The sequence below is a fragment of the Pezoporus occidentalis genome, unplaced genomic scaffold, assembly GCF_034315485.1.
Source record: "Pezoporus occidentalis ecotype Australia unplaced genomic scaffold, CSIRO_AGI_Poc_V1 ctg116, whole genome shotgun sequence".
NCBI classification, from domain to species: Eukaryota; Metazoa; Chordata; class Aves; order Psittaciformes; family Psittacidae; genus Pezoporus; species Pezoporus occidentalis.
This window is the reverse complement of record NW_026912951.1, coordinates 1,221,295-1,246,281: the sequence shown is the minus strand read 5'-3', so window position 1 is coordinate 1,246,281 and position 24,987 is coordinate 1,221,295. Positions and strand designations below refer to the sequence as shown.

The window sequence follows — 24,987 nt, the reverse complement described above, 5'->3', positions numbered from 1 at the left end:
TTCTCACTAATATGTTTTTATTATGACATAAATATTAACGAAATAGAAATCTGAGTTAAACAGTGCTGATTACATAAGAGCAATCTTCTGAGCACAATCTATTGCGTATGACTTTCAGAAAGGCTCCATTTTATGACTGGGAGCCTCTGAGAAGTAGATCTTAAGCTGTTTCCAACTTGGGGCAGTAGTGTGATTTCTTTTTTTATTGCAGCTCTCCTGTTTGTTCAGGGTTTCAGCAGTGCATTGGCATCTTACAAGTGTTTATCTGGAAAGCTTTCATAAGTAACTTGATTCTGTCTTCTGTATGAGAGTTACTTCAGTGGTGTTGGGATACTGTTGCTATGTGTAGAAGCGTATGTAAACATTTATATGTGTGGTTGTGATGTGCATGGATAACTGAACCTGAGATTGACAGGTTTAAATTACAAAATATGTGAGGAAAAGTTATTATTCTTATGAACAAGACTGAAGGCCAGAATGCTAGCATAGTGTTATCTTCTCATTTTTCTGGTGTAAGGTGTGTGTTTCTGAACAGAATTCTGCTGTGAAGGCTACATTCAGTCTGGAATTTGGGAAAGACCAGTAGACTAAAACCTGCTCCTGCTTGACTCCTGTTTATGAGACATCAGTACACTGTTGTGATCCTTTTGCTGCCCTTCAGCAGTTCTGGTTAATTTTTGATCTGCCTTTACTGTCAGGTAGGCTAGATCAGTGGACTTCCTTGCAGACTGCTGAAATGCATAACATGGTGAGGTGAATAACCAATATGATCCAAATGCTTAATTGCATGTATTACTGCAGTGCAGTTAGCCCGTATAGCTGGTGCAGAAGTGCACCATGCATGTGAGGTCCAAATGTTCCTATTTATCTTGAAATTACTGTGGGTCAGGTGATTAATTGAAATAACTTTTGAGTTTGTCATCTGTTATTTAAACAGCTGTAGGCATATACAGCTTAGAAGGCATATTCATGCTAGGTGCAGTACTTCCTGATAGGAAAATAGTGTGTAAAATTGACAAAAATGCAACAACAATTTTACTACAAAAAAAAAACAAACAAACAAACAAAAACCAACCAAGTGTTGAACTTTCCCCAACCTTTGTCTGGTTACAAGATCATAGAAGTGCTTTCCAAGATGAAACCTAAAAAATAGGAGACATATTTGCTTCTTGAAGTTCTTTATAATTGTCTGTCTTACCAATTAATGGAGTCACATACTTGTTTAAACTATTTTTTTCACTTTTTAATAACAATAGAAAGCCTGAAACTTTTGCTGTCAGCATTAGACTACTTCATGGTAGGAGAATTTACTTTGGAAGTAAACTTGAAGTTTTCAAGTAAAACGCTGTCAGCAACCTGTTATTTAAGTGCTGTATTGCACAGGCACATTTTGAACTGGAACTTGGTGATGTTGTACTCAACACTGGCAGTTTTCTTCAAGCTTATATATATATAATCAGTGATGTAGTACTGTTTTACTTGTTGGTAAAACTAACAGGTCCAGTAAAGTAAACAGGTCCAGAAAGATAAAATCAAGTCAGTTGTGCATTGACAGCAATTCTGTATAGCTGTTCAGATTAAATTGATTGCAGTGGCTTTGTGCATGGCTGGAGAGCAAGCATGTTCCTTGGAATGGCAGCATTGCCTCTGTCTTTGGTGTCTGTCTTGTCCTTGATTCACAGACGGTGAGGCCATTTACTATACAGATGCTGAATACCAGTAAATACAGATGGTACGTCTCGTAGGCAAATGGAAATTGGTGATAGTTTACCTTACTATGACATGCTCTATGTTGTAGCAGCTCAGTAGCTGTTTTGGGACTCTGAGAAATAACAACATCACAGTTATTCTAAGCTATACGTTCTTCCTTGTTAGTTGAAACCTGTTTTTAAAATGGGCTTTCTATGCAGGCAAGGCTTGAGCAAGTTTGGAAACTTTGTTTGCCTTTGCTGTGAGGAGAATAACAGTGGCAAAAGAAACTTAATTTTGGAAGCCAAATTTAATAAATTTGAAACTAATCCTTCATGATTCTCAGTCATTACCTAATACAAGCATACTCTCTTAACATTTTGGGCTTAAAATTTATTGGAAGATAATTCAGATGCATTAACAAGTGTTGTCTGTTTCTTGGGTATTTTAATGCATAAGCAATAAATTAATGCTATTGCAATGATACTTAAATTTTGATCCTTTCTATTATACAAAGGTGGAGAGTCTTTTTCTTACATATAAATAAAGATTCACAATAGAGATTTTCCTCCTTGAAGCAAGACACCATTATGATGATCAAGCAGTTGTACTAGGAAGCATGGAAAGTGGTAGCCTAAAAAGCACAAGGGGAAACGGTCTTGATGAAACCCTGCTGAATAGAAAAGGATTTCTTACTTGCCAAGTCCACTCTTTCTTCAGAGTCCAGTAGGTTATAACGGCAGGGTTACTGCTGAAAGATTTCTGTGTTTTTCTCATCTAGCGACCTCTGCCACATTGTGTTTTCTGTACAGTTTGTTTGCTCTGTAAGAGTTGCTCCCATGAGAGCTTTGTGTATTCTGCTTATTAATAATTCTGTGAATTGATAGGATTGAAACAACATAAACATTTTTCTATAATGAGTATTTGGTATGAAGTAAAGCTTTACTTCTTTTCTTGCATGAAACTATCACCAGTGTGGTTCTGGTTTTGGGGAAAAAAAAAACAAACAAAAACCTGCATTTGTCTGCAGCTTTTCTTGAAGGTAAAATCCAGTCTTATCTGTAGATGATTAAAAACAAAAAGTGAAGATCAAAGCTTGAATTGCAGAATTGAAGAGCTGTCTTCTGTGGAGCAGCTAGGGTGATCTAAGGTGAGAACTCTAGAATGCTCTGGTAGGACACACCCTAATTTTAAGATGTTCGGGGTTTGGGTTTTTTGAGTTCTGTGTCTGTTACAGGAACATAACAGACATTCTTCAATGGTATTTGTAACTTATTCAAAGAGATATTACTGATTTTCTAGAAAGTGATATTGAGCAAGACTTCTTAAATAGGATCAGAACTGTGTTTTGTCTCCAGTGCTTTGTGAGTAATACATAAAACTGTTTCTTAGATCACAGACTCTTTGATAAATTCCTTTTAAGCTTTTCAGTGTAAACTTATTTCCAGCTTTTTGTAGCTAACAAAAAATATCTGTCCTAGGTGAAATAAAGAACTCATGAATCCCTACACTCAGGGTCCACTTTGAAGACTGTTTTAATTTTTAATGTGCATAAGTGAAAAATACATGGATTTGTTGCTAGTGGCGTGGGAGAAACAAACTGGAAAATCTGGAAGTACTTGTCCAAGTGCAGAGTGAGATTCAGTACTCGCATTTGCCATTCAGGCACATTTTTGCTGATTCTGTCTGTTTCTGTTGAAGAAAATGCAGCTAATTTTCAGAACAAAAGTTAAACATCACACCTGATGGCCGGCCTCACAAGAATGAAGTGCCTTTGTGGCACTTTTCTCCAAGAACCTGCCTACCCATAAGCAGTGAGGTTCAGGGAGTGGAGGAGTTGAGTTAGGTCAGCACAGTGTCTGTTGCTTGTGGCAGAGAGTGTGGTGAGGTTGATGTGTCAGATGCAGATAGTAGAACATAGATAATACTAGGTTCAGCTGCTGGCATCTTTTAGAGTAGATTGGTTAGAAACTGCTTCAGGAGACTCTGGGTGAATTGTATTCTGGCTGTGTTGAATTTTCAGTAAAATGTGTAATTATATCGGCCAGTGGAGATTGCAAGAGATGTAGTGATAAACTCAGAAAAAAAGAGCAAATACACTTAATTTAACAAGCCAAATATAGCCCTCGTTTTAACCTTCTTAGAATCTAATCTGCCACACTTAAAAGTGTGGATGCCAACCAACTGATTATTGATTATTCAAGCTGAAGAAAATAATCTTTGCATTTAATACAAAATACAGCATTTCTAGGATTATTCAAGAGTTTTTTTTTAATAGGAATAGCAAATGTAATTACATCAAAAACACTTGTTTAAAACCTTCATATTGGCTAAGTTCTCCTGTTTCTCAGGTGAATAGGAAACCACTAATGGAAGTGTTTATTTAATCCTGAGCAGTATATATGCCACAGTGTAACTGATCCCCAGTGCAGCCATGCTCTCTTGCATTGCACACAGTCAAGTGTAATTCAGCCACCTACATCCAGTTCACAAATGGGCTGGAGGGAAGGGAGGACAAGAGTGGGAGTTTTGGTTTTGTGGTTTACTTGAATCAGGCTAAGTTACTTGACTGACTTGAAAGCTTGATGGCTTTATAATGATTGTAGTCAGTCTGAAACATACTCAAAGAAACGGAACTTGTTTTTAGCTAGAACTCTTTTCTTTGACCATTCATCAGAAATGAAGTTATAAAATGATGTGTTCATTGCTATAAAACACAAAGCTTGTATAGAGAGCGCACAGATTGCAGGTGAGTCCTTAAAGAATGTCTTCAGACTTCATTTGACTTCTTTCTGTCAATTTTAGTTGGTTCACTTGATTTTTCTCAGTATACCAATTCAATTATTTAGTGTCTTTGGCTCCTTCTTCCTGTGCCAGTGGTCTCTATGTAATCTCTCTCTGTGACATTTTGCAGCTTTGGCTGCCTTTGCACAAAGTTCAAAGCAAAGGGACATGTTTTTATTTCTTCAGTAGATAATAGAATTCAGTTCAGCTGCCTTAAACTAAATTATATCTGCCATATTTAAAACTGGTATGATTTATGCTTAATATTAGAAAGCCAAGGTATTGAAATTTAGAAATATGTATGGCAAGGAAAGAAGGATGTGTCTTCGGGATTTGGAGACTTGAAAGAATAGCTGCTTATGGCAGTTTATAACTTGTATGCATAAAACTGCTTTCATGCCACAGAACTGAAAAGGGGCTGGTATGATGCTGATTTTTAGATTTTCAGGAGAGAGCTAGGGAGATAAAAGTTCATCTCACATCAGTGCCAGGCGTATTAGTGGACATGACAATAAAGGCCCGTACTAGCGAGCACATAGGTAAATGCAGTGAATGGAGGAGGAAGATAAACTCTGTGCTGCTTGTAGAAGACAGTGATACTTACCAAGTCATACAAGCTTCTTATAAAATTCCAAATGGTGTGAGGATGATACACATCTCGTGGGTTAATTTGGCCAGAGCCAGACTAATTCTGTTGACATGTGAGTGTCACAAGATGGTTGGCTGTTCTAGTCTATCCTGTGGATATTTTTTCTGTTTGCCACTGACAGAACAGGGTACTATCAAGACAGACCTCTGATCTCATGCTGTTTGATTTAAGAGACAGAATGAAACATAAAAATATCAGTAGTTAACAAAGTTTCTGGAGACTGACACAGATGTATTCAAGTTTTCATTTTTATGTAAGTGCTTTGTTTTCATGTAACTGTTCATGTGAGCTACAGCATTGTGGAGCATGCTGCAGCTATTTCAGGAAAGTTACATACTAGGGATGATGTAGATTGAAATTGCAAGATACTGCTCAAGTTAATATCTTTTATGTTTTAGGGTCTGATTATCTCCTGAATTTTTATTAGAGGCATGAAATATATGCATCATACACAGTTCTCGGATTGAATTTCTTCTAATTGTTTTAAATCTTGAATATGATAAAATCTTGAATATGATAAAACCTTGGTGGTTCTAGGGAGGTTTGCATGACAAAACTAAAAGGCTGTAAACTGCATGTGGCATGTTGCTTCACTATGAAGTCTGGAGATAATGCAAGAAATAAAAATCATTCATAGTATTTTGGCTATTTAATTTTGAGATAGTATCACTGCATTCCCAGAAAATAAGATAGACAATCACTGTTTTTCTAGATTAGGTTTTATACTTGGTTGAGGGGCTTTTTGTTGTTGGGGTTTTGTTTTTTTTTTTGTTTGGAGGTGTTTTTTTTTTTTTCTCTTTTTGTTCTGTTTTTAATTTAGTGTGTGTGTGTGTCTAACTTATATTCTGACTTGTTTACTCTTGGGGGCTGTGTGGGGAGGAGCTATTTTATCCTCTCTATGTTGGTGTTGTTCATGGTCTGATATCAGGGGTTATAGTTTAAGAAGGTTCTTCCAAGTTTCCACCTTATGGCTATCCATTACTTAGATCGACACAATGACACTGGGGGTATGTGTTTAACAGGGGTATATTGTACTCATTTCGAATGCTTCAGAAATAGATACGCAAGAAACCAAGATTAGTGTTTTTTATTTACCAGCAACTTGGAGCAAGTCCAGAGGAGGGCCACAAGGATGATCAGGGGACTGGAGCACCTCCCGTGTTAAGATAGGCTGAGAAAGTTGGGGCTGTTCAGCCTGGAGATGAGAAGGCTGCGTGGAGACCTCATAGCAGCCTTCCAGTATCTGAAGCGGGGGCTATAGAGGTGCTGGGGATGGACTATTCATTAGGGACTGTAGTGGTAGGATAAGGGATAACAGGTTAAAACTTAGACAGGGGAAGTTTAAGAAGTTTCACATTCTTTGCTGTGAGGGTGTTGAGTCACTGGAATGGGTTGCCCAGGGAATTTGTGAGTGCTTAATCCCTGGCAGTGTTCAAGGCCAGGTCAGACAGAGCCTTAGGTGACATGTTTAGTGTGATGCGTCCCTGCCCATGGCAGGGAGGTTGGAACTAGATGATCTTAAGGTCCTTTCCAACCCTAATTATTCTATGATTCTAACTTAGATCAATTTTATTTGGCATCTCTTTGGTAAGCTTAATTTAATGGATGTCATTCAAATCACAGAATCTCTTTTAAGAGAAACTTTCCATTCGGTGCTGGCTGCATGTAACTGAGACTGTTAACTTCAACTTTATATTTTTGATCCTATAGAATGTATCTTGGATAAGCATAGGTACATTGTAGAACAGTTGAAGAATACAGACAAATGTTACTGCCATGCAGGTTGTGTCACTCCTTTAATGCAGGGTGAAAGTATGAGAAAATTTCTACTAAGAAACTAGTCTCAAAGTTCCCAGTGATTGGTAAGATCCATTGAGCAGGGATATACTAGTAGAACTGTAAAGCTACTTGTGGTTGCTTAACTAATGATTCAAACTCTGGTACTGGTTTCTTACTAAGCCTTGTATGATACTTGCAAAGAAAGTATAGTTACAGCCCTGTTACGCATAAGGAAAATGGAAGCAGAGGAAGAAAGTTCTTGTCAAAGTAATTTTCAGCTGTAATGAAATACAAGAATGAAATGCAGGTTTTGCAGACAGCTTGCTTACAAACACTGTATTTGTGTATGGGTTTTCTTCAGTGTGAAGCTGGAAGGTTAAACTGTAAAGTTACTCAAAGCAGCTGTAAGTTCTCTTAAATTTATTTTAAAAATGCAGGTTATTCTCCTTCTGTTTTTCTGCGTTAAGACTTCTTTCACTACTTGTACCGCTGCAGTTTTGCAACAGAGTCTTAGTCTAAAACTTATCGCTATGTGTTGAACAAGCTATTTCAAAATTCTTTCTAGGTACAGGTGAAGTTTTGCCTAAAATCATGCAGAATAGACTAGGTGTTACAGGTCTTATTTTGTGCTTATCCTTTTGTGTTTATCCTGTTGAGAACAGTTACATATAGTACAAAGATGTATCATCTAGTTCTAAAAAAACTTAATGTGCTGCAACTTCACATGGTAAACCACCTTTCTTCAAAGTAGTGTTTGTTCTGTAAAACAGAATAAATTTACTTGCTGAGTTTCCAGTGGTACCATGCAGATGAAGACAGGTTTTACATAAGCATCTATATGCTGTGTAGAAGTAGGCAGATGTGGGATGGTATTCCTCCTGAAGCTCTGACAGGTTTTTTCATAAATCATTCTAATAGGTAGGGAACAGTACTTATTTCAGTATCTGTGTTGTTACTGACCACCTGAAATGTAGTAGGATGTCTGCTTTTCTGTGTAAGCATCTTTATGCAAACTGGGTGTTTGCATATGATGACCATCTGAACTCTTTCCAAATTCTGTTGTGGACCTTTTGCATTGCCCTAGAAAATGGGAAGACCATTGTTTGACGCTGAGTAAATATACATGTATGTGTGTGTGCATTTCATATTTTTACATATTTGAGAAAATAGATGTATGAACGTGCACAGTTTGCATATGGTAGAGCATACAGCAAAATAGGGAAACAGCCACTGCTTCACTCAAAGCTGAATGTTAATCCTATGATTTTAATTTACAATTAACCTGATTAGAAGAAACTTTGTGAAGAAGTCAGGAGAGTTTATTTAGCAAATGGGCTGTCGTTGCACTAGGTAGTTGTTAAAGTGATCTTTGAAGACTAAAAGGAGGGATTCCAATTTGAAAAAAAAAAAAGTATTTGAAAATGTTGGAAGGCAAAAGAACTGTACATGTTGGTGGATACCAAATGACATTGAGTAAAGTAATTCCATAAGCATGATGTCCGTGCTTTTGTTGGAATAAGCGTTTTATAAGCCTGGTATTCAAGGCCCATGTTTTGGTGGTGTTTGTAAAGTGTAGAATATGTATCACGGAGGGATGAACTACTGTGAAAGGATATATTTTAATAATTGCGGGGGTTTATTCCTGAACTAGTTTTAATGGTGGCAAATACGAGACTTAAGTTACTACCAGGCAAGTGTGTTCTTTAAATGGTAGAAGTTTCTTAAAACTGAAAAGAGTTAAAAAGGACTTATTACATATATCGACTATAAAATGAAGGTATTGTGTTTTATAACAGCTGATTGGAAATTGGTTTTGAAGACTGTGAATTGGAGTTATGTGACTCTTCTTAAACATTAAGGGAGATTATTATTATTTCTTCTAAGTAACTCTTCTGGTAATTCAACTTGTGAATTACATGTTACCTCTGAAATGCAATTTACTGTTTAATCAAAAACTTACGTCAACTGGGGCTTCTTGAAGAAAAAAGACTTAAATGGTATTACCCATTACACTTCCTCTTGAGATTCTTCTGAAAATTCTGTGGCTTCAGTGATGTAGCTCAGGTGTAAAAGTTTCTCAGAAGGCCAGGAAGTTGTAGTTCTAAACGAGATTGTGTAGGATGAGACTGGTTCTGAAACACGTTGGCTTTTTCTTTTCTCCTTATGATTAAGGAGGGGGTGTGTGTGTTTGGTTGGGGGTGTGGTTAATGTTTGATTCTCATAAAATCTGAGTCTCCTAGAAGGATTTAATCTTTTCCTGTAATGCTATAATGATGAAAACCAATCTCTTTCATGGACAGACTTTCTTTAATTGCAAGAGTTGCCAATAATTAATCAGTCATGATGATCTTTGTATTAATACCACCTTTCTTAAGGGGTAGATAAAATTCCTTGGTTTTGTTATCTCAATAAGGTTTTCTGGTTCTTTTCCTTATAGGCTATTTACTTTCTAGAAGAGAGGGTCAAGCAGGATCTCCTGAAAAGCCATTGTCTGATCTGGGTCGTCTCTCATACTTGGCTTACTGGAAAAGTGTTATATTAGAATACCTTAACTGCCACCATGAAAAACAAATCAGCATCAAAGGAATGAGTCGAGCTACTGGAATGTGCCCACATGATATTGCCACAACACTGCAACAACATAGCATGATAGATAAAAGACAAGATAGGTCAGTGAATCTTGTTTAAAGAAAAAAAAATATTAAAAATACTGAGACCAGATATTCACATTCTCTACTTGGAAAATGGTTGATGTGAAAAATGTCTATGTAAATTTCAGTGTAAATGATAAACATCTTACTGAAGAAGTGAGTACAGCCAGGTCTTGCTGATGGGGTAAAGAGTTTTCTCCCTATACGGATGGTGGGGTTTTTTTGTATCCTCTTTTCATGTTAATGGTTATTTAGAAGGGTGCAGCCAGCTTGAAGTATTTTCAGAGAAGAATTTTGTTTCATTCAGTATCATCTTCCGTAAGTACAATTCCCAGCTCTTGTTTGCAAATATCTTACTTTGAATACCAGTGAGGGAAAAATCTGGGTTTGTGGGTGGCAATCTCTCTCTACATATCCCCTTTTTCAGTCATGACTGAATTCACACAAGCTATTGGATCTGATCAGCTCTACATGAAATCCTCCTGCCCAAAGTACTGGGAATGGTAGTTTCTATTTAATGTTATGATCAATCTTGAATGTTTGGGAAGCACTGGGAAGCTGATGGCCTGTTCTGTAAATATCTTAACTCTTAATGATCTTGATTGATATTACATATTTTAAGTGTGGTGGTTTTGTTGTTTGGGCTCTTTTTTGTAAAATGCCTTAAATGACTTTCAATGGTATTTGTGTTTCTGAAGAGCTTAGTAATTCTATGATTGGAATATCCAGTAAGAAACTTTATAATAAGCAAAACTGCCTTACTCATTTTTTTTTTGGCAACCATCTGTATCAGGAATAGCTCAGCTTCAGTGATTTTTCACTTGCACCAGCGTTAGTATTCAAAGCTGGGAAGTTTTGAACTAAAAAAATGCAAGTATTCAGAAAGGAGATTGGCTTACAGGGTGGTGTTATGAGAGTATTAAGAGAAGGGCTGTCACTGCATTGAAACATTAACTTTCTGGGATGTTTATTTATGAACAATCCGATGGGATGAATGCATTTTAAGGTAGAATCCAGTATTACTTATGTGCAGCTTCTACCCTGGCACAAATTATTACAGACCCTGAACTCTGACACCCCATTGGAAAATACTGTGTTTTTTCATATATAGAAATCAGAATATAAACAAGGTTAGTTAGTCTTTTTTCACAGGTAGTAAAGCTTAGACAGGCAGATGAACTAACTTGGCTCAAGGTATCCAGAAGGTCAGTGGCTGAGCCAGGGAAAGAAATCACATCTTTGAAATTCCTGCTAGAGACCAAGCTTGGGAATTTGGTATGGCTTTTTATGATTTGCTACACTTCGTTAATTTTTCTCACATGTAGTGAAGTAAAAACTTGTCACAATTCTGTGAAAAGGGTTCACCTGGTTTTGAATTTTTTAGTTTTTTTTTTTTTTAAAGCATTCTCTCAGTGGAAAGCAATGTTGTCATTTAACTTGCCTGATTTTTACAGCATTTGAAAGCCTTGCTAAAAAACACCGAATTTTTTCGTTGTTTAGAATTGTATAGTTCTTCGTAACAGGGGACTCTGGCAAGATACATGCTGGTATATTAGCATAGTGTGCTTTATGTTAGTCTTCACCTACTTCATTTCATAGTAATAAGAAAATTGTTTTCTACTGCATCAACATAGGGCTAAATTACATGTTTATTCTTTGTTAGAAAACCTGTGTTTCTAACTCGCTTTCTTGTCCAGTTAGCTGCCATCCTCAGTTGTGATATTAATGGTTTTCTCACTCTTTACTTGATGATCCACAGTGTTTTCTATTTATGCTTATGTGTCATATTAAAATCAGAAATTGTTCTGCCAGTTACTGAAGTGCCAACACTAAGCCTCCTGCATGCATTTAGAGTAGTCAATTATAAAACCTTTATGTTCCTCTCTGTTGCCCTGGTGATGTTTAGCATTGTGCTTTCACTTCATATACTTCTGTTTCTGCACTTCCTCCTAGTAAACAGACAGTAGTGTAAGCATGTTATCATCTATGTGTGTCAGCTGATATTTGTAGTTTGATGTATCCATTTAGTTACCCATCTATTTTTTATTGTGCATAAGGATTTAAACTGTAGGAAGGTTGATTTGGGAGATTACTTTCTAAAATAAGTTCCTGTTTATTGGATTGTAGATTTGTAATTATTAGAAGGGAAAAGCTGATTTCAAGTCATATGGAGAAACTGAAAGCGAATCCACGTATCAATGAAGTAGATCCTGAAAGCTTGAGATGGACTCCTTTGTTAGTTTCCAATGCTGCAGTTTCTGAAGAAGAGAGAGAAGCAGAAAAGGAGGTAATAGCAGCAACTTCTTATGCTGAATTTCCCTTCCTTTGGATTTCATTAGTCTGAATATTCAACATTAGGCTGTCTTAAATTAGAGCAGTTTTAACTTTGGTCACTGCTTAATGGTAGAGGATACTGATATTACTGTAATGCTCAGTTTTTGGAGGCTGTGCAGCAAGACATGGTAACTTTTTGGGAATTAATATGATAACTTAAAACATTGACTCACTTGTCATGGAGCTGTATTTATCACTCGTGAAGTAGTCGAAGAGCATGTAATCAGATCAAATTTGGTGCAGAGCTCAGGGGCTGCAGTGTCAATCGATTCTTTGTGTTATGAACTTGCTCAAAGTGATCCAGTCAGTGGGCATGTAATGTACTGCTAAAGGACTTAAATCAATTCGCTGCATCATTAATAGTGCTAAATATCCCATGAAATGCAATCTTCTTTGGTTTGTTATCCTAACGGTTGTAAAGGAGCTACTAGATGATTCAGCTGAAATGTTGTTGCTAAGTTAGCCAGCAGTGCTAATCAGGGTTGACTTATTGTAACTCTTTAGCTGAACGTAACGGATATGGTTAAGTAAATGCTGTTTCAGTGACCTGTTATTTTAACCTCAACCCTTCAGGCTGAGCGTCTGATGGAACAAGCTAGCTGCTGGGAAAAGGAAGAGCAAGAAATATTCTCCACAAGATCTAATAGTAGGCAATCACCTGCAAAAGTACAATCTAAAAATAAATATTTGCGATCTCCGGAAAGTGTGGCAGTGGTGGGGGAGCGAGGGCAATCCACAGAGCAATCGAAGGAAAGCAGTGAGGAGGATGGCGGGGATGAGAGTCAGCAGAATTCGCCTCCCCGGCTGACAAAGCCACAGTCCCTGGCCATAAAAAGAAAGGTGTGTTACTTCAGTGGTTTGGTTTCAAGTCATTTATCTCTGATTTCAATCAAATGGTTATTGCTGAAATAACAATCTGGTCTTTTATGAACATTTATTAGACTGCTGTAATCTGTTCTGTATTGCTTGGACACCGAACAACTCCTGTCTTCTGCTTCTTCCTCTCAGTCCATTCTTTCATCTTTTCAATTTTGACAGAACTCTAAAATGCTAGTGACACAAAAAAAAAAAAAAAAAATCAGAATTTTCTGTTAATTTTTAAAATAGTGGTTGCCCTCTGCTGTTTGACACTGGTATTAGTTCGATGTTTTTTCCTTTATTCATTGTAAGATGGAGTCCAGCTTGTGGTGTTTGGTATCTTCTTGTCTGTAATACAGAAACTCCTTAAAAGGGAAATACTGTGTTTTTTTTTTTTAAAGCAGGTGCTGTTAAAAGGGAAGGGGGTTTGTTTGGGTTTTTGTTGTTTTTTTTTTTTTACCCATATTCTCCTAAATTCCAAGGGATTTAAATGTTAAATTCTGGTTACAGCAGTGCTTATTAACACTTAATTTCATTGAAAAAATCAGCTGTTTGAATGGTTTAAATTACTAAGCTAAGCATCCAAAAATTTTAAAGCAGTGGCCTAAGTATATGTATTAGTATATATATTTACATGTCTGGTTAGAATTAGGGAACTGGAGTGTCCTTTTGTTTATACTTTAGATGAGCAAACTTAAAAGTTACTGTAAATCCCTGAGAATGCATAATAATAGAAATATAAACTGTTGAACAGTTTTTTTCCTTTATAGCAGCCAAGTGTAGGATTCTTTTAGTGTACTCTTGAGACCAGTGTGAAGCTTGAGGGTCACATTCTTTGCTGTTACCTGTTTTTCTATATACATACTTCTAAAATAGCAGAAACCAGAAATGCAGAAGTATAGACTTTGATACTTGTGAAGGTTGTTGGGAAGTTACAATTTATGTAGTATTGGTATGAATATTATTTGACAGAAGGTAAAAGTCACTACAATATGAAGAAAATTCTAGTCTTAATTTTTGCGTACAGAAAGGTTGCGTGCATGTATACATGCATACCTATTTTACATTTCACTTTTAGGATCTACATAAATGTGGGGGTTTTTTCTCAATCATTAACTAGATTATTATAAACTCTGTTTACAAAAATGGATTTATTTATGCCCAGATTCAGTTAACAAACAGGTATGTAGGAAGACTTATATTTGTGGAATTATTTTTCAGAGACCTTTCATACTGAAAAAGAAAAGGGGGCGTAAACGCAGAAGGATTAATAGCAGTGTTACAACAGAGACAATTTCTGAAACAACAGAGGTGTTGAATGAGCCATTTGATAACTCAGATGAAGAATGTCCCATGCCACAGCTGGAACCTACCTGTGAGATGGATGGGGAAGATGATGACTTGAAGCCTGTAATTAGAAAAGCTTTTGAGTATCAACCTGGGCAGCAAAAAGAGGAGAAGGAGGAGGAAGAAGAGCAGAGCAAGGAGGAGAAAGATACTTGTTACAGGAGTGATGACAATTGTACAAGTAAGCTGAAAGTTTTCTTTTATCTTCACAAAATTGTATTGGTGACCTTCAAAGGAAGTGTTTATTTTTGTCATAAATCCGGGAAATCTGGAAATCTTTTAATGAGATCTATTTAGCTATTTTTTATTTAGCCATTTTGGTCTTAAAATCTTACAGTCTTAATGCTTCCTGCTTAGAGGTGCTACAGGAGCCATTAATCTCATTTAGTTCATTAAAATTCAGTGGAGGCTTCAGATTTTTCATGTTTTGATTGTGTTTACTACTTCTGTTTTTCATAACCCATTAATATTCTAGTTTTTGTGTTCAGAAAACAAATTTTTTTTTTATTCTGGAGCACTGCAGTCCTTGTCATGTTGCCAGAAGCAACTTTTATGTCCCTACAGCATGGTGTTTAATGCACAACAGAGCAGGGGTATCACTGGAATCTTGTCTAGTGCCGCTTTTGTATCCTTAGTAAAGGATACAAGCAAGAGTAAGATTTGATTTACACAAATATCTTTCCATCCAGTATTGTTGGTAATTGAATGTTTGCTACACTAGGCATACTAGGATCTCAGCATTAGGGTCCCTATGGTTTTTTTACCCACAAAGGGAAGAGGTAGTTAAAACTATGTCCTTTCAAAGCTGCTTATCTAGTTTGATTTCAGGGATATTTCCTGGCAGAAAAGGTAATGGATGGAGAGTGGAACTACTAATGAGCTGTTCTGAACATACACTCATCCCTTGGCCTCCTGGTTCTCAAGTCATGTGTATAAGTTTTAATTCCAGAATGAATGGCTGGAATCTCAGAACTGTGTAATTTCTAGAAGAAGCCAATGGGTACTATTTTAGTGTTTTCATAATTGCATGGGAAGTTAATCTTTGTAATCCTCAGTGGAGGGATCAGGCACTGATTTCTATTTTAAACAGCTTTTGTGTGACTAGAGCAACCATGCTTACAAATGTTGGTGCTGTTCCAAACCAGTACACAGGTACATTAGAATATTAGCACTTTTTCCTGCTTCTCAGTGGAAATGAATTAAACTAATAGTAACAAGTTCAGAGTGTTCCAGCTGTGTCCCAGTGGTCAGGTTTGCACTTCTTTAACTAGATTGATACTGTGTGTCTGTCCATGAACCATGTCATCACATTAATTGATTGTAGGTGTGTTCTAACACTACAGTGAGTGGCAGAAGTTGGCAAACGAATGTCACTGAAGCCATTACACAGCATATTATATCCTGAGAATTCTAGGTTTTTGTGGTGTATAAGTGGTATCTGGGAAGAGAGAAGAGGAAGGAATGTGTTTGTGTGTTTGGGAAGGGTGGTTTTTTTTTAATAATCAATGGATTCATTTAGTATTCAGATGCATTCTGTGATTAATTTCAACTATCTGTTGCATTTGTCATGTACTTTGAGCTTTGTCATGATATACTGCCCATGAGAAGATCCTAGGATTTAGTTCGCATGTGACTTAAAGCTCTGGGATTCTTCTAGTGTATAAATGGTGGTTCTGATAGTCACTATAAAAAGGCCACTGAACAAGAACACTTTACAGACTTGTGTGTGTTTGAGCTGTAGATATTATATCATTCTGTTGTGCTTTGAGATCCATTTATGCCTCTTGTTCCAGAGTTTCTTAATGTTTTGAGTTTATAATTATTTTTGGGTTTATGTTTGAAATATTGTTTAGTTTGTGCAAGCTAAGACTTTCCTTCTGTCTCTGTTTATTGCCTCCCAAAGATAATACAGAAGATGTAGCTGTGTTGGAAGAAAGCACTAAAGACAATCTTGAACCTTTAAAGAGTAAGCAGGGTTGGCCCAAAGGAGTTAAGCGTGGTCCATCTAAATGGAGGCAAAGCAAAGAAAGAAAACCCGGCTTTAAGCTTAACTTATACACTCCCCCTGAGACTCCTATGGAGCCTGACTATCAGGTGTTGGTGGAGGAACAAAAAGAAGTAGCTGAAGATAAGCCCTGCTCAGTTACTGCTGTTACAGAGGAAGTGATTAAAGAGCCTGTTGAAGTATTACCGCCACCAGATGATGAGGTGAAAGAGGCAGAACCTGAACCTCTGCATCCACCCAGTGAACCCTTTGAAAAACAAGAAGATGACACAATGAAATCTGGGGAAGAAGAAAGCAATGTAGAAGAAGATGGAATCGATTCAAAAGATGAAAAAGAGAAAGTGGAAGAGGTGTTTCTGCAAAAAGAGGAGTCTGTGCATTTGGATGATCAGGAAGAGGAGGAGGAGGAAGAGGATGAAGAACCATCTCACAATGAGGATCATGATGCAGATGATGAAGATGATAGCCACATGGGTTCATCAGAAGTGGAGAAAGAGGAATTGCCTGGTGAAGCCTTCAAAGAAATGCTGGAAACACAGCAGTCTTTTTTAGACGTAAATGTTCAAACTGGTAATTCAAATCAGGAGGATTTAATGGATTGTGGTGTTGACCTTGCAGCTGATGAGTGTGAAAGTGACCAGAAAGAACTTGGTACAGATTCAGACCCAGTGCCTGAATCTGACGATGATCATACAGATAACAACCAGGACCAAAAAGCTGGTGAAGAATTACATTCCAGTTTCAAGGGAGAGAATACTGAGACCATGGAGATTGATTCAGAGACAGTTCAAGCAGTACAGTCTCTAACCCAAGAATCAAGTGAAAATGAAGATACGTTTCAGGACTGTGCAGAGACTCAAGAGGCCTGTAGAAGTTTGCAAAACTATACCCATAATGACCAAAGTCCCCAAATGACCACACTAGATGATTGTCAGCAGTCTGACCACAGTAGCCCAGTTTCATCTGTGCACTCTCATCCCAGCCAGTCAGTTCGTTCTGTTAATAGTCCAAACGTTGCTCCTTTAGAGAACAGCTATGCTCAGATCAGCCCAGATCAAAGTGCCATTTCTGTGCCGTCTCTACAGAACATGGAGACCAGCCCAATGATGGATGTTCCCTCAGTTTCTGATCATTCGCAACAAGTTGTGGATAGTGGATTTAGTGACTTAGGGAGCATTGAGAGCACAACAGAAAACTATGAAAACCCAAGCAGTTATGATTCTACAATGGGTAGTAGTATCTGTGGAAACAACTCTTCTCAAAACAGTTGCTCATACAGTAGCCTGACATCTAGTAACCTAACACAGAGTAGCTGTGCAGTGACACAGCAGATGTCTAGCATTAATGGAAGCTGCAGTATGATGCAAACAAACATCAATTCTCCTCCCACTTGTAATGTAAAATCTCCCCAAGGTTGTGTTGTTGAAAGGCCTCCAAGCAGCAACCAGCAGTTGTCCCAGTGCAGCATGGCTGCTAATTTTACACCACCTATGCAGTTAACCGAAATCCCTGAGACTGGCAATGCCAACATTGGATTATATGAAAGAATGGGGCAGAGTGAATTTGGAGCAGGGCATTACTCACAGCCATCTGCCACCTTCAGCCTTGCCAAACTGCAACAGTTAACTAACACGCTTATGGATCATTCTTTGCCTTACAGCCATTCAGCTGCTGTAACTTCCTATGCAAACAGTGCCTCTTTGTCAACCCCCTTAAGTAATACAGGGCTTGTTCAGCTTTCTCAGTCTCCACATGCTGTTCCTGGAGGACCCCAAGCACAGGCTACAATGACCCCTCCCCCCAACCTTACTCCTCCTCCCATGAATTTACCACCTCCCCTTTTGCAGCGTAATATGGCTTCATCGAACATTGGAATCTCCCACACCCAAAGACTGCAGACTCAGATGGCCAGCAAAGGTCACGTTTCTGTGAGAACCAAATCCACGCCACTGCCACCTGCTGCTGCAGCCCATCAGCCACAAATCTATGGGCGTGCTTCACAGACTGTGGCCATGCAAGGGCCCACGCGGACCTTAACGATGCAGCGTGGTATGAACATGAGTGTAAATTTGATGCCAGCCCCAGCTTATAATGTTAATTCAGTGAACATGAATATGAATACCCTTAATGCTATGAATGGTTATAGTATGTCCCAGCCAATGATGAATAGTGGATATCACAGTAATCATGGGTATATGAATCAGACACCCCAGTACCCTATGCAGATGCAGATGGGGATGATGGGAACCCAGCCATATGCACAGCAACCAATGCAGACAGCACCCCACAGTAACATGATGTACACTCCTCCAGGGCATCATGGCTACATGAATACAGGCATGTCTAAACAGTCTCTTAATGGATCCTATATGAGAAGGTAGGCCCTTTGGAAAGACAGACTACCAAACTGGCATATTGTATTGATCTGCACAAGTATCTTTCGGAGAGTACGATTTCAAAACCAGCAATTGGTGTGAATGCAAAAACATTTGTTGGCACCATTTAAAAGCTGTATGCAGCAGAAAGCCTTATACAAGTTTTTATTTTTTTTATTTTTTGTTCTGTTGTTTTGTTTCTTTATTTTTTTTTCTTTTTCTTTTTAACTTTGTGGGATTAAACTTTTTGTTTGGGGGGAATTAAGTGGTTTTCCATTTTTTATTTCATTGAGCTTGAAGTTCTCTGGAAAGGAAGAACTCTTTCTATGAACTGCAATTAACACAGCAGCTGATGGTTCAGAGCCATTTTATGTGCCTGCTCCCATTAAAAATGTGGATAAATAGACTCCAAAACTATCAGACAGTACTGGATCGTGAGCTTTTTCTCTCTCCTTTCCCCACATGTAAATGCCTTTTAGTAGTTATTTTATTGTATTATTTTGTTTCTGAAGGTGACACTTCTGCATGCCGCTAATGTCTTTGTTAGTGACAGTGCATTTTGTAGTACTGTACAAGTGTTGTGCTTAACAGTAAGCCATTTCTTAATTTTTTTGCCTTGATTAGGTTACCCTAGTTTGAAGGGTAAAAAAAACAGAACTATATTTTTGTTAATTATAAAACTTGTAAAAATTAATAAAAAAAGCTGCAAAAGCTATTCACATTTTGGTTAGTTCAAAGGGTTTTATTGCTGTATGTTTAGTGTAAAGTTGAGATTCTTTTCCATTTTTGTGACCAGTTTCTTTGGGGCTGGGGTAGTAAAAAAGGCAGCTTTCTGTTTTATAAATACTGTTATGTTTTTTTGTTGGTTGAAACATCTCAGTGTTTATTTGTCAAGTTTTGAAACATTTTCATATATGTCCAGATACTTGGCAGGATTTAAAAAAAAAGTAGTGAATTTGGTGTAAAGTTGCTATTTTATGGAAATGCCTCTAACTTTACATTTTCATTCCATCTGTAGATTTTTCTATCTTTATAAAATATTGGAGTTATTTTTTAAGGGAAAAAATAGAGCAGTAGCGTGTGAATAGCTCAAACTAAGCTTACAGATCGCATGTAAAAAGGCAAAAGTTATTTGTGTCTGTTTATATTGCTTCCTTTTTTGTAGCCTTTGTACCTGTACAGAGTGACTGTAAGGGCCGAACAGAAGAGGCTTGTAAAAATAGGACCCAGTGACACTCTTGTATTTATCTGTTATCTTTTTAGTCAGTCACTTAAAAGTAAATCAACACAAAAAAACACCCAAGCAACAAAAATAAAATCTGCAAAAAGCAACACCCCCCCCCCAAGCTGTACATTTTAACATAAAATAAATTATGATGAGCCATTTTTAGCCTCTTGTGTCTTGTCATAGTTTGATGTTGCATGGGAATTACCTCCTGAAACAGTGTTTGTTATAGCGCTCTCACACGCTTGATCTAAAGCCCATTAAAGTTGATGGGGTGTAGATTAGGCTGTTAGAGCGTAAGTGTAGGTGGTTACTCATCATAATTGCATACACCTTGTGAAAATAAAGAGTATCTAAGATTATTTTTTTTAATAATCTTAATAAAATCTTGAATAAATATGTATTTAATACATTACAAGGTTGTCAATATTTAATGTATGAAACATCTTTTCCTATAGAAAGTGTTTATATATTTGTAAAAGGGTATATGATAGCAACACACATGGTGTTTGAGCTGTATCTTAACAACAGAATTGTAATTTCTTCCTTTGTCATTGTTGCTGAGTACAAGATGATGCAGATCTTGTGTTGAACGTTTGAGTTCTGTATATATGCATGTACATGTGCGCACACAAGCACATACATGAACACTTCTATCTCACCTAGCAATAGAAGGTCTGTAAAAATCATAAGGTTGCCTGTATGTGGAGCTCATGAGTGGACCAAGGTTAAATTGGGTGTGTGAACCTGCACCGGAAAATGTCCCTGTGAGAAACTTTCAAAATGCTTCTCATGTGAACATTCCTACTGAATCCCCCTTCTAGCCCACTGCAGGAAGGTTACTAACTAAGGGGAAAGGATTGGCTGTCTCGACTGAAAACTCGTGTCCCCATTCCAGTACATAAAGCAGCTTTATAGGTGATATTTTATATGCTCGAAAGTCAGAGAAATGTGTATTTATTTAAATAAAACCCTTGAAGTATGTGGTGTTGCCAAATCAAAAAACTGACATTTCAGATTCATGCAAATAACCTGTTCATTTCTAGCACGATGAGGTAGCAGTCAGAAGTAGTGTATCTGAATGGGACCTACCCTTGTGGGTCAAATGGTAATTTGGAGTAACTTGTGATTTAGGAGTTGAGAATGGTTGATAAGGAGAGCACGGTACAACAAACATGTTGTTCATGCACTTACACTGTCAAATTTGCTTTTTGAAGGCAGAAAGTATTCATAGTACTTAAACTATATATGCGTTCATCTTCACAAAGCTACTGTCACCTTTTTTTATGCTTAGGAAAAGGTAAGTTAAACTCCACAGTTAAGGTGCAGCCTTCAAGTGTGTATAATTAGGACTTTGTACCCTTCGTCAGTGATTGCGTGTCAGAGTAGCACTGCGTTTTGTGATTTTTTTTTTTTTTCATTTGTGTGTTTTTTACAGTGAGTGAAAAAGACACCTGGATCTTTACTCACTCCTGGTTAGTTTCAGGTTTCCAAGCCTGCCACATACAGGCAGGTTAGACCTTTTTACCATTTCAGTATGTGCTAACCTTAAACAGTGCATCCTGACTCCAGCATATTGCTAAGATTTTGTATTTGCAATATATGGATTAGAGGGTGGGTGGACGATGACGTACTTGGTCTGCGTGCACAGCAGGCAAGTTCCTAAGGCTTCTTTGTTTCAGAACTGAATTCCTTTCAAGAGGATATATCTTCTCACTTCAGCTGTTCCCGTAGCGACTATTTAGCTGTGAATTGCATTACTTCTATAAGGCTGTTTTACAAGAAGGCTGTCTCTTCCTTGACAGATGTACCTGTTCTACCTATTGTGTGCCCAGTGTCAGTTTTGACTGTGTGTTCTAGCACCGTTCCAGCTGAGAATTAACTCTTTCCTTTATTGTCTTAAAAGAATGCTTCACAGCATAACAACAGATGATTCTTGTGAAACGCAGAAGGTTTTCCTGCCCATGTAATCTTATTCTTTGGTTTGGCAGAGAATACTTCATGCAAGAATGAAGTAAACTCTCATTCTGCATCTAACATTGCTTGCAGACCTGGCTTGTAGGTGAAGGCAGCGCTGCCAATACTTGTTAGGTAGTTAGCTACCTGCAAGAGTTGCCTCCTTTGTGGAAGCTACATGTTCTAGGGCTTTTGCTTTTTCTGATTCAGTCTAATTGGTTCTGGAAGGATGGTAGGGGGAAAAGCTGAGAAGTCAACAAGAAGTATGTTTACTTCAGAATTGCTCAGTTAGCATAGCCGTACCAGCAGAGTGATTCAGGCAAGACCTGATGCCAGGGAAGATACTTGCCTTTGGAGATGATCCTTCTTCATCTGGAAGTTGCAGGATGGCAGTACTCCTGAAAGCTGCACTTTAGCCCTTTTGCAAAGACAGGAATGTTAAGTGTTAGTGCACTCTGACTACCTGATCTATCAGTGATTGATTTTTTTTTTTTTTTTTGTGTTGTTTTTACTAACTTCATAAGAAGCCATGTGATATAAGCAGAAACAGGACTTCTAAAGATACAAGACTTCTATCTTAGATCGTTGTCTATGTTTTAGTTTTCTAAGCTGTTTTAATTTATCCACCACACAGGTTAGTTGATGGAAACAAGCTCCATTTACTTAGTTTGGTAAATGAAGCGGCCCTGGCAATTGCCTGTAGTGGTAAGGGTGATGCTGGTACAGCCTGTTCTCTAGAGACTGCAAGCTGACCAATGTGGTAAAGACTTACGACTCTGTTTTTCTTTCTTTTTTTTTTTTTTTCCCTTCTCTTCCCTTTACCTTTAATACTTCTTTGTATTAAAACTATGTATTTCCAGCATTTTTTAATGAACTATATAGCCATATAGGTCAACTCTTCCCTAGTGAAGCTATGGGTTATGCATTGATCAAAAGTTGTTGTTTTGAGTCTTGTGGCGTAGGGAGGAAGTTCATAACAAGATAGAAGGTAGGATTACAGTTTGGACTTTATTTTAGTTGAGTAATTTAAATTCTTGTTAGCTTCTCCCCATCTGCTAAATAAGAATAAGCTTAATTAAGCCATGTTTAAGGTCTTCAAGTAGTATGTGCAGAAATAAGGGAATACAGGTTTTTATCAATTTACTTATTAAGAAACCAGTTTTGTCCTATTTTAGATCTCCGTGCAAGAAAGGGAGCTCCTAGTTTGAGTTGCTTGCAGTCCTGTCCTTTGGAAATTGTTGATGCATTCCTCTGTCGTTATGTCAGTGTTGCCGTGTGCTGATTTCCTAATCTCCTATGCAGGACAGAATGAGTGGGAACTACTTAAGAGTTCTAGCATTTTGCTTTCTATCAGTAGTTGGGAGGCTGTTGTGTGAAAGCTCTTGTCAGTCTCTACGAAAAGCAGCTGGACCCCAGAAATTAAAATTTTTCCTGTGTATTTGCACAAGTGTGGTTGCAAAAGAAACACTCGTCTCTAAGCCTCTGAAAACCTTGTTCGAATACAGTTCTGCATGTAAATTGGCTAAAATCCCTCTTCCAGTTACAGCAGTCTTCATGCTCTCATGCGGGGTACAGGAAAGAAAATAACCTTTAACTTGACTGAGGGAGATCCTGGTAGATATTTGTTGTGTATTATTTGGTACAGAATTCCTGTCTGTGAGGCTAATGCTGAGAAATACACTACTGCTGCAGAGGCGAAAAAGTTCAGCTTTTTCCATCAGGGTAAATGAAAGAGCGGGACCATGTGCCTGAAAGGCAGGTTTATCAGACACAGAGCTGAGAGAACTGTTGCATGCCTGGGTTGTGAACTGTATTGCAGCAGGCAGTAAGGTGCTGTGGGAGAGGTGTGTTTGAAGGTCTGTGGATGTAGATGGAAAGTTGAGGAATCCCATCTTTTTTGCCTCTTTACAACATTTTTTGTGACTGCTCATTTATAATTGAAGTGTCAAATTGACCTTCTTTGAGTTTCCTTTTATTTCTGGTTGTTTTTTTCATTGTGATTTTTTTTTGTTTGTTTTGTGGGGGGGGGAGGGGACATGACAGGGATTGTTGTTGGGGGATTTTTTTTGGTGGTTTTTTTTTGGGGGGATGGGGGGGTGTTTGGTTTTGGTGTCTTTTGTTTGTTTGTTTGTTTTTTCATAATCCAGGAGTAGTGATACTTAATTTATTGTAAGTCTCAGAATTTGTGTATCTTTCTCAAGAATACTGTTCACATTGTGATGTCTAATTTGTTTTTTAAGAGGCTGGTTGCATTTAATGTGTTCTGCTGTGTCTAACAATTTGAAGATAAAGTGATTACTATACACATAAATTCAAATGATAAATCAAAAGCATTTCACTGGGTTTGGGACCCCAACAGGAAGTGAAGGAATAGGAAAGCCTTCACACTAGAGATGCTAAGCCTGTAAAGAGCTATTAACATCTACAAAAAACGGTTTAAAATTATGTTCACTTAACACAGTGCCACCGAAGCATCCAGGACTTAAGCAGTCCATACTGCACTGAAGTCACAAAGTCTGTGTCAGCTTGTAAAGAGAACTCTCCAGTGCTCTTGATGGCTTGATCCTTCATCTGAGGCGCTGAGGCCGTATGTAGCTCTTGCCTGATACATGTAATTAGGAAAAATTCCAGTAGGAAGGGTGATGACTTACCTTTTTTTGCAGATGCAGAAAAGGTAAATGTGGCTCAATTGTGATCCTCCTCTACAGTGTATTTTAAGAATATCAGATGTTGCTGAAGTAGCAAAACTCTGTGTGTCAAAACACAATTACTGATAAAAACACAGTTATTGATAATTTGTTTTAAATAGAATAACTCGAATAAATTTAGGCAGAAAATTAAGTCAGGTGTCCCTATTTGTGTATCTGGACTGCTTCTGTCAACAAATACAATTATTAGCAACTGTATTGGAGCACAACAATGTATTAAGGTTACTGAAGTTGAGATAGGAGGAAACATTATCAGTAGTGGTAAATACAAACCGTGGTGTCTGTAAGCACAGCAGCAGCTTTCTCCTGGTTAGTCAGGGCACTGAGATTTTTTTTTTTTTTTTTTTTTAGAAAAAAAAATATTTTTCTAAAAATAGACACAGGCCTTACCTGTGTCTGTTTTTAATCAAAACTAAAATTTTGTTGGAACTGGTTATAGTCCATGGTTCTTTAGGGATGGATAGGTCTTGGCCAAAACCAGGATGTTGGGGCTGCACGTTTTCAGTGCTGAACTTTCTCTTTGTAATGTAAAGGCCATCCTATTTTTCTTGCTTATTGCTCTGTTAGCTTTTTCCAAGTGTAGGAAAACAAGTCACAACACATAATTTGCTCAGTCTTTTTTTTTTT

At 37.6% G+C, this 24,987-nt stretch overlaps 1 protein-coding gene across 7 annotated transcripts in view; it reads left to right on the top strand.

The window, feature by feature from the left end:
* KAT6B (lysine acetyltransferase 6B) overlaps nt 1-19,861 on the top strand; it is a 115,812-nt gene extending 95,951 nt beyond the window's left edge. For all 7 annotated transcript variants that reach the window (XM_062639287.1, XM_062639314.1, XM_062639303.1 and 4 more), the window contains 5 exons: nt 9,339-9,570; nt 11,680-11,839; nt 12,460-12,726; nt 13,966-14,272; nt 15,995-19,861. In XM_062639287.1, the coding sequence (XP_062495271.1) occupies nt 9,339-9,570; nt 11,680-11,839; nt 12,460-12,726; nt 13,966-14,272; nt 15,995-18,477 (3,449 nt within the window). In that variant the 3' untranslated portion in view covers nt 18,478-19,861. The remainder of the gene's footprint in view (nt 1-9,338; nt 9,571-11,679; nt 11,840-12,459; nt 12,727-13,965; nt 14,273-15,994) is intronic.
* Nucleotides 19,862-24,987: the final 5,126 nt, after the last annotated feature.